The sequence below is a fragment of the Pantherophis guttatus genome, chromosome 7, assembly GCF_059756535.1.
Source record: "Pantherophis guttatus breed Tessera chromosome 7, ASM5975653v1, whole genome shotgun sequence".
In the NCBI taxonomy this organism is placed as follows: Eukaryota; Metazoa; Chordata; class Lepidosauria; order Squamata; family Colubridae; genus Pantherophis; species Pantherophis guttatus.
Genome location: NC_142069.1, coordinates 38,184,284 through 38,202,695, shown reverse-complemented (window position 1 = coordinate 38,202,695; position 18,412 = coordinate 38,184,284). Strand labels below are relative to the sequence as shown.

The window sequence follows — 18,412 nt, the reverse complement described above, 5'->3', positions numbered from 1 at the left end:
GGATCAAAGAACCAGTAGCAGAGGAGCCACTCTTCTCTGTGTCTCCCCCAATGGATGGCAGAAGAAGGATAGGCAAGGAAGGATGGGAAGCGTATGTTTTTGGTATCAGTTAACCCATTAATAAAATGGTCTGATCTCATTCTAAAAGTCCACTTTCCTGCAGGAATGTTGTCACGGTTCCAAACCAAACCAGCAAAAGAAGAGGCCACACCGTGAGAAGAACAGGCCTCTTTACTGGAATCTCATCTTGGCACATGGTGAACAATACAAGTAAAAGGGTTTCTAGCCAGCATTACTGGCTTCTGCTAACCAGCTGGCTATACCAACTCAGCACGGCCCACCCTCCTGTTCCCGGTTATTCCCACTGGATCCCCAGCTGGCTCCAGCAAGAATATTTGCTCCCTGGCTGGCTCCAGAAAGTACTCTTCAGGCCTGGATGGCTTCTGAACCAACCACCTGGCTCCTCTCCCAGCGTGAGTCCCAACCCCCGACACCCATCTGTGCCCCCATGCACCCCCATCCACCTGCGCGTGTGTAGCAACTCCGAAATGGCGCCTTGCGGCAACTTTGAAAGGCACACTTTCTTGGACGTTGACAGATGTTACATACAGAGGCATTTCCCCTCGCTTTCAACACCTTGTGGAACACCTGTTCAAAGCTTAAACTTTCATATGTTTGTCTATTGGCCTTCCAGAAGACCACTGGAATACACCACCATCTGGTTTTTTCTAACCTAGTATCTATATATACCTTTTAAAAACTATAATGTAAAGTAACATCTTCAATACACTATCTTCTCAGTACCCTCACTGAGATAAAAAAAAACTGCAGTCATAATGAAGGGGATACTCAAGACCAAGATTTATCATTGCTTATTCCCCATCACAATGAGCTATTAGATAAAAATCTATTGAAGCAAATGTTTCAATAATCTTCTCACATCTGTGTTATAGAGACAAGAGAAAAACATGTAAACCCAAGGTTCACTCAGTGTAATTTCATCACAATAAAATAGTGACATAATATCCAAATGCAGCCAGTGTATATAATGCTTACAAATTTAAAACTTTCTGGAGCTTTAGCTTAATAGATACGTGTTATTGGGTTTGTTAAAATTAAATTAATATTCCTATCCTTATATTTTACATAAGTAAAAATATAAAGTTAGATCACCTGCAAATCAAGTTGCATTACTTTTTCTTTACTTTCACTTAGCTGATTATGTAGCTCGCTGATAGTTGTTTCCAAGGAAAGAACATGATCTTGAGATGCTCTTAAATGGGATTTCTGTTCCTGCACTTGCTCGTGCAAATTTTCTAGGGCCTGTTTATGGCTTTCTGATTGATTCTTCAATTTTTCTGCCAGATGTGTTACCTACATGCAAAATAAAGAAAAACAATGATAAAATATTGAAATTAAAACTGGCTGTGGACCAGACCTGATATTTTATGTCTCAAGATCTGGGTATCCTTGGCAATTTGTTTGTTTGTTTGTTTGTTTGTTTGTTTGGTCAAATTTCTATGCCGCCCACTCTCTGAGGACTCTGGGCGGCTTACAGCAAAGACAGTATTCTAAATAGCATATTGCCCCCAACAATCTGGGTCCTCATTTTACCCACCTCGGAAGGATGGAAGGCTGAGTCAACCTTGAGCCGGTGAGATTTAAATAAATTTCTTCTTCAAGTGGTGTCTGGATGTCTGTTAAAGATCTGGAATAAAATATTTCCTCTGGGACCATTCCAAAGGAATATTATCTGGAGAGACCACAGAGCCTGGCTTTCTGTCGCTGCCCTCATGTCCAAACAGCATTCCTGGGAGATTACAATGACCCCTCCATCACTGTGTTTTTGAAAAGCAACCTAGACCTAGCTCTTCTAGAAGATATTTTCAGATTCCTTCCTGCTACAGAACTATAGAACAAAGCTAGTTACTTCAGCTGGATCCAACAACTCTACTCACTATGCAGGGCAGTCCTGAATCCTTCCTTCAGAGAGATCAATCAAAATTGGCCCTGTCTGTTAGAATGAAAAATAATGGGAAAAGCAGCTTTGGTTTTTTAGCTTCCTTCCAAAAATTCTCATAGAAGAGTTTTATTCCTAACAAACTCACCACTTCTAAGCCTTTGTCTTGTTCCCGCCATTGCACCACATCTAATCTTAATGTACTTAATTCCTAGTGCAATACAGGTAGTCCTCGATTTACAGCAGTTCATTTAGTGACTGTTCAAAGTTACAACCGCATTGAAAAATGTGACTTATGACCATTTTTCACACTTATGATCACTGCAGCATCCCCATAGTCACGTGATTGACATTCAGATGCTTGACAACTGGTTCATATTTATGACGGTTGCAGTGTCCCGGATCATGTGATTATCTTTTACAACCTTCTGATAAGCAAAGTCAATGGGAAAGCCAGATTCACTTAACAACCATATTACTAATTTAACAACTGCAGTGATTCACTTAATAAATGTGACAAGAAAAGTCGTAAAATGGGCAAAAACTCACTTAACAAATTTCTCACTTAGCAACATAAATTCTGAGCTCAATTGCGATTGTAAGTTGAGGACTACCTGCAATAGGGACTTTAGGCAACAAGAAGTGACCCATCAAGTAACAAGGTACATATGTCACTTTTAAAATACTATCATCTAACAAATTTGGAATTTTTACTTTGAAAACTTCTTACCTGTTCCTGCAAACCATGATTCTTCTCCTGTAATTGATTTAGAACTGCTGTTTCTCCTTCACCAGCTTGAATTTTTGCATACAAGTCTTCCCTTTCTTTTTCTAGCAGAGAAATATTCTCCTTACTCTTTTGTAGCAGGGCTTCAAGGTTTTGGATTTTTTGATCTTTATCACCGATCTGACGTAAAACTTGCTCTAAATCATTCTTGGAAAGGGGGAATACAATCGCTAAATATATCTAGGATCATAATTTCTGCATACTATAATTAGAGAGAGCTCCTGGCCCCCTTTTTAACAAAAATAACTTGAAGCCACTTTTCTTCTTCATGTAATTAAATAGAAAGTTTAACCATGAAAGTTAAAAAGTACAATCAAAATAAAATGTTTGTAATGTGGGAACATACAAGAGAAAATCAGTTTGTTTAAAACATAAATTAAAGTTTATATTCATTTTTCAGAAAGAACGGGAAGAAGAAAGAGAAAAAGACATGATATATCTCTAAAGCCTACGCAAATGAATCAATGGTATCTGCCACAAATTCTTACTATCAAATAATGATACAGTGCTACGTATTATGAAATATATAGATTTGAAGGTCAATTCCTACTTTGAACTGAGCTTTAGAAAAGCAGTTGCCTATAACAATGCTTCAAAACAAAAATATGAAAATTCTGAGCTACTTGATATGTCATGCCTAATGAGAGTTCCATTAAATAGCGTAACAGTCCATTTCTAAATCATCAAAACTTGATTCTATCAAGCTCCTTATCTTGTAGTAGTAACTATAACCTGCATTTCAACAAAAATATTTGTTCTTGTACCGCAGGGGTCCCCAGCCCCCAGGCTGTGGCCCACTACCGGACCTTGAGCCTTTTGGAACTGGGCCATGGGAGTGCACACACATCCCTACTCGTGCAGCAGCAAACAAGCACATGCACACTCTCCATTTGTGCAAGCGCTTACTCAAATGGAGTACTTTCGCTTACTCAAATGGAGCTGCATGCATGCGTACACTTGTCCACCATGCATGTGAAACCATCTCCTCTCCCCTCCCCACTGGTCCGCAAAGCCGAAAAGGTTGGGGAACTCTCTTCTAGCACCACTAGGAATATGTTGGGCTTTTTTCTCAGCAGCAAAATTCTCTTACCTGGGCTTCTCGAAGTTTTGCTGTCGTACTTTGCTGAAGATTCTGCTGCTCTTGATGCTGCTGCTTCGTTTTGTCTAACTGATGTTGCAATTCAGTTGTATTTGCCGCTTTTTCCTTTAGCTTAGAAAAATAGTCACAGACTGTTGACTGAAAACTGACAAGCACAATTTAGTAGTTTAATAGTTTATAATTTACTCTAATACTGAAGTATTTTACATCAGATGCCTTTTTATTAAATTAGAAGTCGTGTTATATTTTTCCTAAAAGTAGTTTTTTTAAAAAAAATAATAATAATCAGTCACTTCAACAACTTTTCCAACAAAATCAAAATGTTATAATAACATTATAACAGTAGGTGATTGTTTCCTATATTACATTCAGCATTTTTCATTAGGAAAGATGCATAGAAAAATAAAATTCTGTTGTTTCTCATTATCAACTATTCTGAGAAAATTGTAATTTTTAGATACCAATCATTAATTAGGCAGCAAAAACAATAATCTTTATAATTCTTACATATACTCAGTTAAAGCCAGGCAAAGGTTGGACCTTTGAGAAGCAGACATTAAGCACTCCTAGCCTAATGATGAAGGATTAATACCCTGATCCATTATGTTTAATGAAGGATTAAGGAATTTTGGAAGATACATTTAATTAAAGCAAACAAAGGGAAGAGACAGCATGCAAGATGGAGTTTTCTGGTTACTAATTACAAAACACAAATTCAACTCAACTCAACCAAAATTATATTCTGCATATAATTCTTACCTCCTCTTCAGCACGTGAAAGTTTTAACTGAATGTCAGCCACTTGCTGTTCCTTTTCCATTAGCTTTTCACTAGATAGCTGTCTCTGCTCTTTTAGTCGGCCCTGTGCTTCCCCAAGTTGATGTTCTGTTTCCAGAAGTTTATTGTGTAACTGGAAATGAAAACAAGTTTCGTTTTGATGAACATGCCATGCTTTGTGTTTTTTTAAAAAACTACTGTGCTTGCATACAAATGGTATCAAAACATTCAGTCCTAGTAAGCTGTGGACAGCCACACACAACCTAGTCAAAAAGTCTGGTCCTTGGGATAACTCAGTTCATGCTTCTCTTCCAATCACAAATAGATTGCAACTCAAATAATGAGAGCAGCCTTATATTTTGTTTTCCCAAATCAATCCACTACAATATAAAAGTCTCTTCACTAATGATTGCAGACCTTTATCTAGTACAGTAGATAAAGTCTATTGGTCTAGTCTAGATAGCTGGACAGATGTCACACTGCTAGCTTTCATGCCCAAGGGTGAAGTTAAACCTGGATGGTCCAGTACCTTAACCACTACACATTGGCTCTAAGTTATTTGTATAAAACCGAAGTGTATATTTAGTATAATACATTTATATGACTAGATTGTCTTAACTGACTCCAAACCACAGAATAATGTACAGTTTTTTTTTTCTTCAGGCAAGCAAGTTAAACATGTGTATGAACTGCACTGGGAAGAGGGGAGCAAGTAAACACAGTCTGCTATGCTATTGTATCATGAGATCACTCAAAACATACAAACTGTATGTGGAGGTTGATTAATTCAGTTGGGAAAGCACTAAACTGGATAGATAAAGGGTTTTCATGTAGAGCTCTCATAGGAGATGGAAGGAAAAAGATAAAAATTATCTAAAAGACTAGCAGGAAAAGATTAAGGGTTTTGGAGACAGGGAAATAGCAAACTAACTGCTGGATTTATACAGTTTTGGACACTGAAAGAGCTGCAAGGGCCAAGATGGAGTGAAGATCACTGTAAGTTCTAAAGTGATGGGAAAATCACTGAAGATGGAAAAGGTCCAGGGTTCAAGGGATCATGTCTAACATACCAGAAGGAGAAGAAAGACTTAAGTTGATTCTGCCGGCCACAAGATTTTACCAGATAATAGTGATTAATGTTCTTGCTTAACTCTAAGGGGAACCTATTAATATCTATGTACACTTAAATATAGCTTAAGTCATGCAAAAACTAACATAGCAGAAAGCTCCAGAGGCAGAGAAAAAGTTAATTGCTAATTGGCAGAATAATTTTAGTCATAAAGTAATGTTCTGGTTTATTGCAGGTAAAGTGTCTTTGAAATCAAATGTAGAGGTAAGAGAGAGAGAAACACTGTTTCTTAATCTGCTTAAACTAAATGCTACTTTCAGGATTAGTTTTGTATGATACTAAGACTCTAAGACTGTTTTATTTGAGTTATGTCATTAATTTAAAACAATGGTTTACAGAAGGTATTTGCATGCTGTAGTTGGCCGTTTTCTTAAAAAAAAACTTTTGTTTCTGTCTAAATTATGAAAAAAGGTACATACAGGATTTCTTGGTCAATAAGTGAAATCAAACTTTATAATTTATTTGATTAAGAATGGATAAACTTAATTTTACCTGATTAAGCTCATTTTGAAGCAGTAGGCTTCGCTGTTCTTTTTCTTCCCTTTGTTGTTGTAGCTGCTTGTATTCTGCCTTAAGATGCTGGTTTTTGGCTTCAGCTTCTGACAATTCTTCCTTAAGTTTTTGGCTTGCTTCTCCCTTTTCACATAATTCTTTCTGCAATCTCTGTAATGAGTCCTCGGATGCAGACAGTCTTGCCTGAAGTTGTTGACAGTCCAATTCCTTTTGATTAAGAGTTGCTTGCAGATTCCTTTTACCCAATGATTCTTCATTTTGTCTCTCTTCTAACTGAGTATATTCCAATTCTTTCTTTTTTAATTTTTCCACTAGTTTCTAAAATTGAGTTGTATATATAATTAAGATTTCATTAATTTTAAATAAAATAGGCAGATGGATTAAAAATGAAAAATTAGTATTTTAATATAAAAACATGCATGACTACATATACCACTGAGGGCCCCAAAATGAAGTTTTCTGTTATTTTTCTTGTAATAAGAAAATATTCTGAGTTTGGATTTTTATTATTCCACTGTACTATCAAGAAAGACCTAAACTGAGAAAATGCCATTTCACTTTTCCTGTTACTTGCAAGCTCAGTTGCAGCCATAACCATGTGAGCTTCAGAACCAAAGATAATGTTTTTGCAAGTATATATAACTATATAAATGCTGTAAGAATAGAAAGTATGATACCTGCTGCATTAGGATCAACAGAAAAATACTGCATGATCTAATATAATGATATTTCATATCAATCCACGGTTTCTAAAGGGCTAACATCCCTGACTTGTTTTTTAAAATACATGAGTCCATTATCCAAGAACAGATCTTGGCTTAATTTTGTCATGTTAGAAGAGGAACAAGTCAATGACCTCAATAAGTAATATCAGAGGCTTCGTGATTTGTATAACTGATAAGACTTTATCTTTAGAACAGAACAAGATCATCAATCTATAGCTTTCAAAACACAAATAACAATATTTTTACCCGATTTTTCTGTGCAAATTCATTAACTGAAGTTTGAAGTTTCTGGATCTCTTGTACATATGTAGCAACTTCTTGCGGTCCTTTAGCAAGTTCAGCATTTAACTTATTAATGGTAGCCTATGAGAGGAGGGGAATGAAAAAATAATAATTTATAATTTTAATTCAACAGGAATATATTCCCATAAAATAATTATAGAAATCCATAACAAAAATTTATGTGTCATGAAAAAAGTCAAAGTTCTTTAAATATATACTATGCAAAGTGCATATGGAAACATTGTTTTATATAAATTCTTCAAACATTACTAGTAAAAAAGAGGAAAGAATGTCACAGTTGTATCACAAAAGCATGATTCCTGCTTGGTTTCTGCTATCTGCAATAAAAGCTACATAAATAAAGCAACTTTAACATTATGGCTAAGGATCAGTTACTTATATTCTTGCCAAATCCAGATCTGAAGTGAAGGGTTCCTTTCTCTATTTCAACTCAGATTGGCAGGAAAAATATAGTGGATGCCATCAGACAATATGTACCAGTAATTTTCCTGATCCTAGTAAGACATAATTCTGAAACATGTGTATAAAACATTTTATGACTCCTGTTAATATTATTTTTTTATAAAAGCAAGTCTCCTGTTCAGGGGTGAAATCTAAAATTTGTTACTACTGGTTCTATGGGCATGGCTTGGTGGGGGTGGGGGTAATGTGACTGGGTGGGCGTGGCCAACTTTTTTTTTTTTTTTTTTACTTTTAAAAGCATTTTTTCTACAACCTCTTCAGCCGAAGAGGTTGCAGGAAAAAATGCTTTTAGAAGTCTCTGACGATCAGGCAACTCAGCTGGGATCGCCAGAGGCTTTTAAAGGAATATTTTTTTCTACAGTCTCTTTGGACGAAGAGGTTGTAGAAAAAATGCTTTTAAAAGCCTCTGATGATCCCAGCTGAGCCACGTGATCATCAGAGGCTTTTGTTTTACTTTTAAAAGCATTTTTTCAGCTGAAGAGGTTGTAGAAAAAATGCTTTTAAAAGTTAAAAAAACAGCCTCTAGTGATCGCACGGCTCAGCTGGGCATGGTGGGGAGGGGGGGCGCAGGGATTTTTGCTACCGGTTCTCCAAACCACCCACCGCCATCGCTACTGGATCGGGCGATCCGGTCCGAACCGGGACGATTTCACCCCTGGTCCTCTCTTAAAGGACTTTCAGGGTCTCTTCCATCTCTTGTTAATTGTATTCTGTTGTTCTTTCTATGATCATGTGTATCCATCCCATCTGGAATGGGGTAGGATCTCCTGCCATGGGTCCAATGTTCCTTTCAACCTTACTATTCTACATTATATGTTTTAGACAAAGAAAAGTCTCATTTTAAATTTGAAAGCTAAAATTGTAGTTTTGTTCCACAAAAAGAAAGGAAGATATTAATAATGAATACATAAATAGAAATGTTTGTGTATATAAACAGAGTGGATAAACATATAAACAGAGATATCTATACATGTTTGTACATGCCAACACCTGGTGAAAAACCATTATATTGTACTTCTTAATGGTAATAAAGGATTTCCTTGTATTTGGTATAAACTATTTTTATTATTTTGTACATCTTATTATTTTAGATATTGTGATAGAATAAATTCACTAGGACCTAAGCACTAGAACCTACTGTTCTTTCCATCCATCCATATCTTTAAATATTACTTTTTCATGAGTTTTGAATATAAGGCTTGGAGAAACAAGTAAGGGCTTTTAAAGCACTTTCTTGTGCAGAAAGTGATATATGTGGGTGAATGTAGCACTTATTAAAACGTCAGTTTTGTAAGATATGTGAATGAAAACAGAAAAAAGAATTCCTGTATACCCTTTAGAAATCTAATGGTAGCTAGGCAACAATTTATAGTTGTTCTGAGTGCTTAAATAAAATAAATATATTAAAGTAAAGCTAGTATGTTGGAACATAACATAGCTTTATATGCTATATCATAACATGAACATAACTTTATTTTAAAAGTGAATACTATACTTGGGATTTAGTTGCAGGACAGATTTCAGGGTGAATGATGTGTAGTAGAAGGAGATAACGAGGGGAAAATATTATCAGTATGTACCGTGTTTCCCCAAAAATAAGACAGGGTCTTATTTTCTTTTGACCCCCGAAATATGGCCTTGGCCTTATTATCGAGGGGGTCTTATTATTTTTCAGGTGCAGGAGGCCCCTAAAAGTTGGCCCACATCCAGGGGGACTGATGCCAGAGCGCCGACCAGCTGCTTTGCTGGTGCTGCTCAGGCCGCTGCCTCCAGCAATCGTGGCAGCTTTTAATTTGTTTCCCGTGCAAACAGCATGAGGTGAGGAGGCGAGGCGGGGGGGAACAGTGGGGGAACATGCCCCACGCATACCTGTCATCCACCTGGAATGGCCTCACGGAGGCTGCTCCCACCAACTGTAGCTTGCGTGCCCCTTCTCTTAGTGGCAGCCGCAAAAAGCGGCCGCTAACAAACTCTTCCCAGCCCTAGCCCTGTCGACCTGGGGGGTGGTACTGGCACCAGAACTCCGAGCAGTGGCTGGTGCGGGCTGTCTATGCAGCCATGAAGTGGGATTGGCGTGGCCGGTTCTTGCCCGCAGCATTACCAGCGAGGATCAGGTCAGAGCCGCTGCCACCCGAGATCAGCAGCCCAGATTCGGTTAGTCGGACGCACCGCTGCCACTCGGGAGAAGAGAGAGGGGAGGCGCTGCGAGAGAGCCCATTTCTGACATTCTTCTCCTCCTGGGCAGCAGCAGCATGTTCAGCTCCCCGAATCAGGCTTGCCGATCTCAGCCCGCGAGGGGGAGTGGCAGGTGGGGAGGAGTGGGGAGGCAGAGAAGCAAGAATTCTGCCACTCAGCCAAACCCCAAATCTCCTGTTTGCCCTGCAGGCTCTTCAAGAGGAAGGCGATCGAGCCAGTCCGTGGCTTTTGCAATCCAAGCCAGCGCTTCTTCTCCTGCTCCCCTTTCCTCCTCCCCCACTCCTCACCTCATGCTGCACATGCAAATAAGTATTTGGGGGGGGGACTTATTTGGGGGGGGCTTATTATAGCACGTGCGCTCGAAAGCCCAATTGGGCTTATTATCCAGACATGTCTTATTTTCGGGGAAACACAGTAGATTCATTTGAATTACATAAACCCCAATGAACTGCTGTACAATAATGAAAAAGTGACAGTAAGAAAAAACAAAGGAAGTTTTAGAGTTTGAGTTTTCTCTAAATCTGACAGAGTTCTCATTATAAGATGCAAAGTGAATTCCTTTACTCTACAAAAATTCACAATTCAATTGTGCCTGACCACGACACAATTTCAAATATTAAAGACTCAATAAAATATAAGAGACTACATCTTTGTGGCTTATTGATTTATATGCAATGAGCTTACCAAAGACTGGGTCACAAAACTCCATTTCTTCTTTTATTAAGGGAGAATGAGCCTAAAAAGACATGTAACGACCAGGCTCTCATGGGCTATGCTTCCTAAACTACTGTCCTTCAGGCATGTTCATCTGCAACTTCTGTAAAGCTAGTTGGGAAATACAATCTCTTGCCATGAAAGCAGTATTTTGGAGAAAACTGATATGCACTTTTGGATCAGTCTTCTTTTTCTGATTTTCTGGAACTACATTTATCCAGCATTTTTGCAAAATTTACTTACTATTCCTTTCAGCCCTAAAAAGAGTCCTCATGTGGTTCATGAAACCACCTAACAAATAATAAAACAATTAAATCCCAAAAGAGTAGATCAGAATGTTTTGTTGCAAATTCATTAAGAACAGGCAAAATACAGATACTGATACCAATCACATAAAATCACTGGAAATCTGGCTAGTTTAATTGTGAGAATAGTTTGTAAAATAAGCGCAAAAAAAGGATTGGTGGCTTGTAAATACATGCACAAATTAGTTCCTATCTGGTTTGTTATTTGTTTGTAGTTACCTTTGAAAAGAGGTGTAAAGGTTAGAGTATTACCTCAAATTTAAAGACCTCCACAGAAAGCAGCCAAAAAAAAATGATGGGTAAATGAAAAAGAAAACAATGATAAATGTTATTTCAACATTAGACAGAATGTTCAATGGATCACTTAAATCAGTAGCGTGATGCTGATAAAACATGCACATTTAATTGGGACAGACGTCAGTGATTTTAAAGCCAATTTAGACAAAATCACAATTCTCAGCAGATTCTACATAAAAGCTGTATGATCAAAAGAAGAAAAATATACAAGTGTTGCTTTGCATTTTCAATCAGAAAATATTTCTCTTTGTGAATGACTAAACCTGGAATTAGAAGTAGAAGGGGTTTTTCCATCCTCTGCCTACCACAGGAATACAAATTATAACATCTCCTAGAGAAGGCTGCCTAGCTTCTACTTGTACAAATCCAGCAACGAGAAACCCAAACTTTGGTTTCAACTGCCTAATTATTCTTATTGTTAATGTGTTTTTCCCCTGACAGTTAATCAGTTATCCTGCCTGCTGACTTAAATCCAATATTTCATGTTCTATACTCTGCACTGATGTCAAAATGATCTTGGCACCCTTCTGCGTGAAGAACGCTATTACATTCCCCATTCTCAGACTTTTCAAAGCGAAATATGCCCATCTCTTTCATCTATCTTCATAGGACTTAGTTTCTCATCCACTGGACTAGTTCCTTAGCTGCACTAATTGACAGAAACACTTCTTTCAAGTAAATCACTTGCTTTCATAGATCTTCTCTTTGTAAGGGCTGGAAACAGAACACTTGCTAACAAAGACTGTATAGATCAGCTATCTCAGCCCACAACTGTCTCCCCTCAGGTGTCATTTTTTTTCATGTGAAGCAAGCTAACGCTCAGCCTGGGCAGATTTTTTCAGCTCCTAAATCTGAGAACTCAGACTAATCCTTAATGATTCCAATGATGCAGAATATGTCCGATTTCTATTGCTTCCTGCAGATATTTTCATGCATGGACTTGTTCCTAGAATTGCTTCTTCTGCCACTTTTATAGTAGTGCCATTTACTTTCTTCTGATGAATCTTCTTTCTTAGAATCTAAAAATTAGCTATCAGAGCTCCAATCCTCTAATTTTTTCATCAAGAACTTCTGGAGTTGCCACTTCTATGTTTCCATTTCCTCAGAGGTTTGGAAGCACACAATGTGTCTTAAACAGAGTTGAGAAGCAGTTAAGAACCACAAACCCAAATAAAGAGATTAATATTGCACTGACTTGGTCTACATGCTGCATTTAAGCAGAATGTATATTGATTCTGGCTTTGTATGCTTTGTAAATCCAGTGATTTTCTTTTAAAGCTTACATTAAGTGAATATAACCACTTTGGTTTATTTGGCAAAAACAGTTAATGGAAACCTCTGTTTTGTACAATCAAAAAGGCAAAAAGAAGCAGCCAATTAGGCACGATCTAATGATGTATCCATGAACAACAAAAATAATATGTTAAAAATACTGAATAAATAAGACAATGTATGCAGAACTCAAAATCTAGAAAGTTAACTTATCTAAGGATTTTATGTACCCTAACAACCCAATCAAGAATATCAGGGAGGATTATAATTGAATCATGTTACACTTCACATCAGGGTATAACAATGCAATGTAATATAGTATGTAATTACTGAAATAAACACTGCTGAACTCAATACAGATAGTCCTCAACTTATGACAACTGGGACCAGAACGTCTATTGCTATGCAAGGCAGTTGTGCCTGATTTTATAACCTTTTTTGCTATGATCGTTAAGCAAATCACCATGGTCATTAAATGAATCACAATCATTAAGCAAATTTGGCTTCTCCCATTGAGTTTACTTGTCAGAAAGCAGCTGGGAAAGTTGCAAATGGTACACATGTGACCCAGCATGCTGCAACCACTGGCAAGCACCCAAATTTTGATCACATGACAAGGGGATACTGTGACAGTCATAAGTGTGAGAACCAATTGTAAGTGATGTTTTTAAGTGTGATCATAATTTTGGTTATTGTATGAATGGTCATAAGTCAAGGACTACTTATAGGACTTACAAATAAGATATATTACAATTGAGTTACACAATTGTAATATATCCCTGAAATGGATTTTACTTTTATTTATAAATGATAAAGTAATGAGAAGAAAATATATCCCAGTTATTTATCATTTTAAAAAGTCCACAACTCTGTCTTAATGAATAAAATATCATGTTTAGCAAATTTGATTAAATATGTTTCAAAGCCAATGGCATAATTAATATGCAATATTTTCATATTCATTACCTATAACAAAATTGTACACAAGGACTTATTAGAGCTTATATACTCTTGAATGTTTGAGAGAAGTAAATAAAAATATCTCATTTTACTTAATGTAATATTAAATATATATATTAAAAATTGCAGAGCTATAAAATATCACCTTACAATTATTGTGTCATTACTGTCCTGTCTGACATAACACAAAAATAAATTCATGCATTTTAATATGCAAAATGCATGTTAATTTTGACATGGCTTCAGAACTTCAAAACAAAACATAAATTGAGTAAGATAAGTGAGTTCTAAAACAGGTTTTTTTTATAAGCATATGCCCACCTTCTAACTGGTAAGGTTTGATTAACGAATAAAAAAATGATCAAGAACTGAACTGAAACTGTCTTGAGAACATCCAAGATAATACAAATTTATATTTATGTAACTAGAGAATTTCCAAAAGGGAGAAAGTGTTATCTTGCAGCAAAAAGAGTTGTATTGTACCACCAATAAATGACTATCAAATTTTTATAATACAGCTTTCTACTAATACAACCACATTAAATTATAAAATTATGGTTCATATTCAAATGTTTTGACTAAATTCATTACCTCTGCATTTGTATATTCTGCTCTCAAATGATTGCATTCATCTTTCAGTTTTTCAGATTCTTTCTCACATTCCAAAGTCATCTTATCCATCAATGTTTGAACTTGGACTAATTCCCTCTTTAGAACTGCAACATCTTCTACCCCGGGTCTTTGAAGCTTTAGAAAAGAGCAATATAAAAATCAGTATAACAAAGTTCAGAATGAAACTATATTTTCAACATGGTTTATAAAATTACAGTGCAAAACCAATTTTGTATGTTTATGTGTGGAAATATATTTTCCATATTCCATACTCCAGTCTTAAAGCTACTTAATTTCATAAAAGCTGTTATAGTATACTCAAATATAACTAAAATACTTCTATGCTGTAGTTCCAATATTTTTTCTTAGCCTTCTGCAATTTTAATAAATTTTCTTGAGCTTAATTTGTTAAAATACTATGGAGCTAAATCCACTTTAACTACTTAGAGACATTCAACATCAATATTTTCAACTGTTGATTAATTAATAATTAATGATTAATTAATCGTAGGGTTAGCAGACATTGAGGGTATAATAACTTTTGAAAACCGTAAGAGTTTTCAGCAAAGCACATGCTGAAAAATCCTTGAAGTAGTTGCATCTTTTCACACAAACTAGTGAAAAGACAGACTGGATTTAAAAGTGTTCCCAATAGCTATTCTATGTGCCCATGAGCACATTATGAATCAAAGAGCTCCTTGTCCTTTGACTTGTGCACTAATGACAGTCTTACATAGAACAAAGGTCATAAATAATCCAGGACACTACCTGGATTATTGCAACACAAACTGGACTGTAAAGGAACTTTACATGAACTTTCCTTTAATGACTAATCAAAAATTCCCATTGATGCAAAAAAGCAGTAGTCCACTTTACAACTGTGCTGCAAACCCAGTTTGGTTACTAACAGGTTTCCAGGTTCAATTTAAAGTGCTGATTTAATCTAGAAAGTCTTACATGGGCTAAGATTTCTTGCAATTAGAATTAACCTGTCCAAAACTTACAACAAAGGAAAAGTTACTTATAGTTAATCACTTACTCTTGTGAAGTTAGGAGCATTGAAGACGTGAGAAGGTATTTGTTCCATTACTCTACAGCATCTACTATATGTTATGGAACATACACTTCTCCTGTATGTTTGACTTGCCCCAGTGGAAGCAACTGAAGGTAGATCTCTTCTGGAGGGATTTTTTAACTTCATTTTTCAGCTTAGTTAAAATGACGCTATCTTGTGGATTTTTTCCCCCCATTTTTATCTTATATGTTGATATGATCTTGATTGGGTTTTTTTATGTATAGTCCATATTTGACCGATTATGTATCATTAAGTTGATGTTGACTCTTAGCAATTACATATCTCATATACTGTGGACATTTTATCTTTTATTCTGGGTATTTAATATATATTTGTAATCCTGCCAAGAATCTTTAAATGTAAATTTCTACACAGTCCTTATATTTAATTTTATATTTTAAAATATTTTAATCAGTAGGAATGCACTTTGAAATTTATAAAATGTGCACAAATATAAATATAAATATAAATATAGCATAATTTATAAAACACATATTGCAAATTAACTCTAACAAAAGAACAGCAATAATTAAGAATGAGAATGGATAAATAATTGTCTAGTGACAGCAAGTTACTATTGCCATGATAACCAGGAAAAAGATGACAATGAATGGAAAACAAAGGATATTTCAAATTAAAGTATTTATTTTTAGCTTGGGAAAGAGACATATGCATTATTGTAGCCTAGAAGATGATTCTTTATTTTGCACCAGAAATAGATCATTATAAAAATAAATAACTTGTTTTTTAAAGATCTGTAATTTAAATGATCAAGCTGTAGGAATAATCCCTTTCCAATTAGACAAGGCATGATAAAACATGACAAGAATTACCAGCTCTGTGTTTAAATCTTCACATACACCTTTTTGCTTCTGTAACTCTTGTGTCAAATTAGTCACTTTCTGTTCTGCAAGTTCTCGAAGGCTTGTTTCTTCATCATATTTGGCTTTAAGTTCTGTTGTAGAGAAAGATTTTTAAAAAGGCGTTCCTTCAATTTAAACAAGAAGACGACACTATATTGTGCAATAAGTATGGACAACTTACCCACAATCTCAGTGGCCAGTTGTGCTGCTTTCTGTTCAAATAAGTCTTTCATTTGTTTGATATTAAATTTTTCTACTTGACTGTCTTCTAACTGCTGTTCTAAAGATTCCAATTCTAAAATAAAAAGTATGATTACTAAGTGAAACTGAAATAATATTTTATAAAAACAAATATAGACAAAAGTATTTTATAAAAACAAACATAGACAAAAGTTTCTCTTTTTTAACCAAGATTTCTTGAATTCTGTCCTGCCTCCTTTATTTGTCACTACTTAGAGCCCATCCTAATTTTGATGGTATATAGTAAGGAAAAGGAAACAAATTAGCAAAACAATCAAATGATAATAATCAAAGCCAAAATTGGCATCCTTGATCGATTGAATGAGGTCAAAACTTCGCTGAAATAAAACAGATTTAACTAATTTCCAGAATGACAGCAAAATGAAGACTGCACATATGGTACTTTCGAGGGGGGACTATTCCACAAAATGGGGAATATATAGAAGACCTATCATCTCATCCACACCTCATGTCTCTCATGAAGCGGAGGACTCTCAAGAAGCCTTCTCAAAATCAGGCAATCTGGCAAGATATTAGCTGTTATATCTTTCTGTAGGGCTTTAAAGGGAATGACCAGAGCTGTGCGACCCTGGGTCAATCATTCTTTCTCAGCCATAATCAGTATCAGGCTCTGCAGCAAGCCAACTGAGAAAAAAATAAAAGCCTTGTCATATCATGCATTGAAAGCTTTGTTGTATGAACTAACAAGCACAGCACAAAAACAACTGGACCCTGCAGTCAAAAAGGATAAACACTAAGAAAAACAACTATATATAAATTATGATGCACCAACTATTTTACAATTATTTGATCTGATAAAAATAGCAATTGTGATTCTAGTACTCAGTAAACGGGACACTGAAATCCTTATTTTTAACAACATCAATTAAACAGAAATAACTTCTACAACAGATAAGCAGTAAGATCAAGTTTGTTCAATAAAAAGATTATTCTTACAGAATTACTATATTAATTAATACATGAAAAAAGAATCTTCAACATTTTAAATTATTTAAAGTATTTACAATCAGTCAATAAATTATTTTATGGATAAACAGAGGTTTAATGAGAGATATTGATCAGTAAATCACTTTTCTGGACAATTATGTTTCATGAGATTGTGTTTTTTTTTTTAAGTTTGTCACCTGTAGAGGCAGCAGTTGCCAGACCATCAGGTTTGGATTCCTAAGGAAAGAAGGAAGGCAGGAAGGAAGGAAGAGAAAGAGAGAGCGAAATAGGGAGGGGGGGAAGGAGGGAGGGAGGAAAGAAAGAAAGAAACAGAGAGAGAGAGAGAGAGAGAGAGAGAGAGAAAGAAAGAAAGAAAGAAAGAAAGAAAGAAAGAAAGAAAGAAAGAAAGAAAGAAAGAAAGAAAGTTATGAGTGCACTTTGTGTTACAAGTTTCTAACCATTTGCATAATTACTGTAGAAAATAAAAATATAAGGATCTTAAACCAAGTTTTATGATTGAGAATTCCTATACTTGAGCACATCATTAAGAGTGATAGATCCTCTATTAACTAACATTACTATAAGGATCCATCATGTGTTGGAAGCTATAATTCACAATGCTGCTGTTTCAGACTGAATCCATTAAAATAAATGAAAACGTGTAATAAATCACATCTAGGAATGAATTACAAGTGTTTTTCCCACCAAACAATTTTCATTATGACATCCCAATGGGAGCTTACATTAACAAATCTGTTTTTAAATTATTATTTTTTAAAAAATCCTCCTTTCACTGTATTAGCAATTAATAGAAAGAAGCTAAAAGGTAAAGATAAAGATTTCCCCTGTCCAGTTGTGTCTGACTTTAGGGGGCAGTGCTCATCCCTGCTTTTTAGTCAAGGGAGCCAACATTGTTCGAAGACATTTCTGTGATCATATGGCCAACATGATATATGCCAAGGCACACAGAACGCTGTTACCTTCCCACTAAAGTGGTATCCATTTATCTACTCACATTTGCATGCTTTTGAACTGTTAGGTGGGCAGGAGCTGGGGCAAGTAACGGGAGCTCACCCCGTCACACAGCACTCAGGTCTCAAACCTGGGCTGTCAGCTTTCCAGCTGACAAGCTCAGCGTCTTCAACCACTGAGCCATCACGCCCCCTTACAAAGAAG

The 18,412-nt window shown here is 35.9% G+C and overlaps 1 protein-coding gene across 3 annotated transcripts in view; it reads right to left on the bottom strand.

Moving 5' to 3' along the window:
- The window catches only part of EEA1 (early endosome antigen 1), a 52,746-nt gene that overhangs the window by 19,484 nt on the left and 14,850 nt on the right, over positions 1–18,412 (bottom strand). For all 3 annotated transcript variants that reach the window (XM_060694629.2, XM_087874010.1, XM_087874012.1), the window contains exons 6-15: positions 17,434–17,473; positions 16,230–16,343; positions 16,019–16,140; positions 14,090–14,245; positions 7,236–7,352; positions 6,244–6,582; positions 4,606–4,755; positions 3,838–3,957; positions 2,691–2,894; positions 1,174–1,374 (exon numbers count right to left, since the gene is read on the bottom strand). In XM_060694629.2, coding sequence (XP_060550612.1) covers positions 1,174–1,374; positions 2,691–2,894; positions 3,838–3,957; positions 4,606–4,755; positions 6,244–6,582; positions 7,236–7,352; positions 14,090–14,245; positions 16,019–16,140; positions 16,230–16,343; positions 17,434–17,473 — 1,563 coding nt within the window. The remainder of the gene's footprint in view (positions 1–1,173; positions 1,375–2,690; positions 2,895–3,837; positions 3,958–4,605; positions 4,756–6,243; positions 6,583–7,235; positions 7,353–14,089; positions 14,246–16,018; positions 16,141–16,229; positions 16,344–17,433; positions 17,474–18,412) is intronic.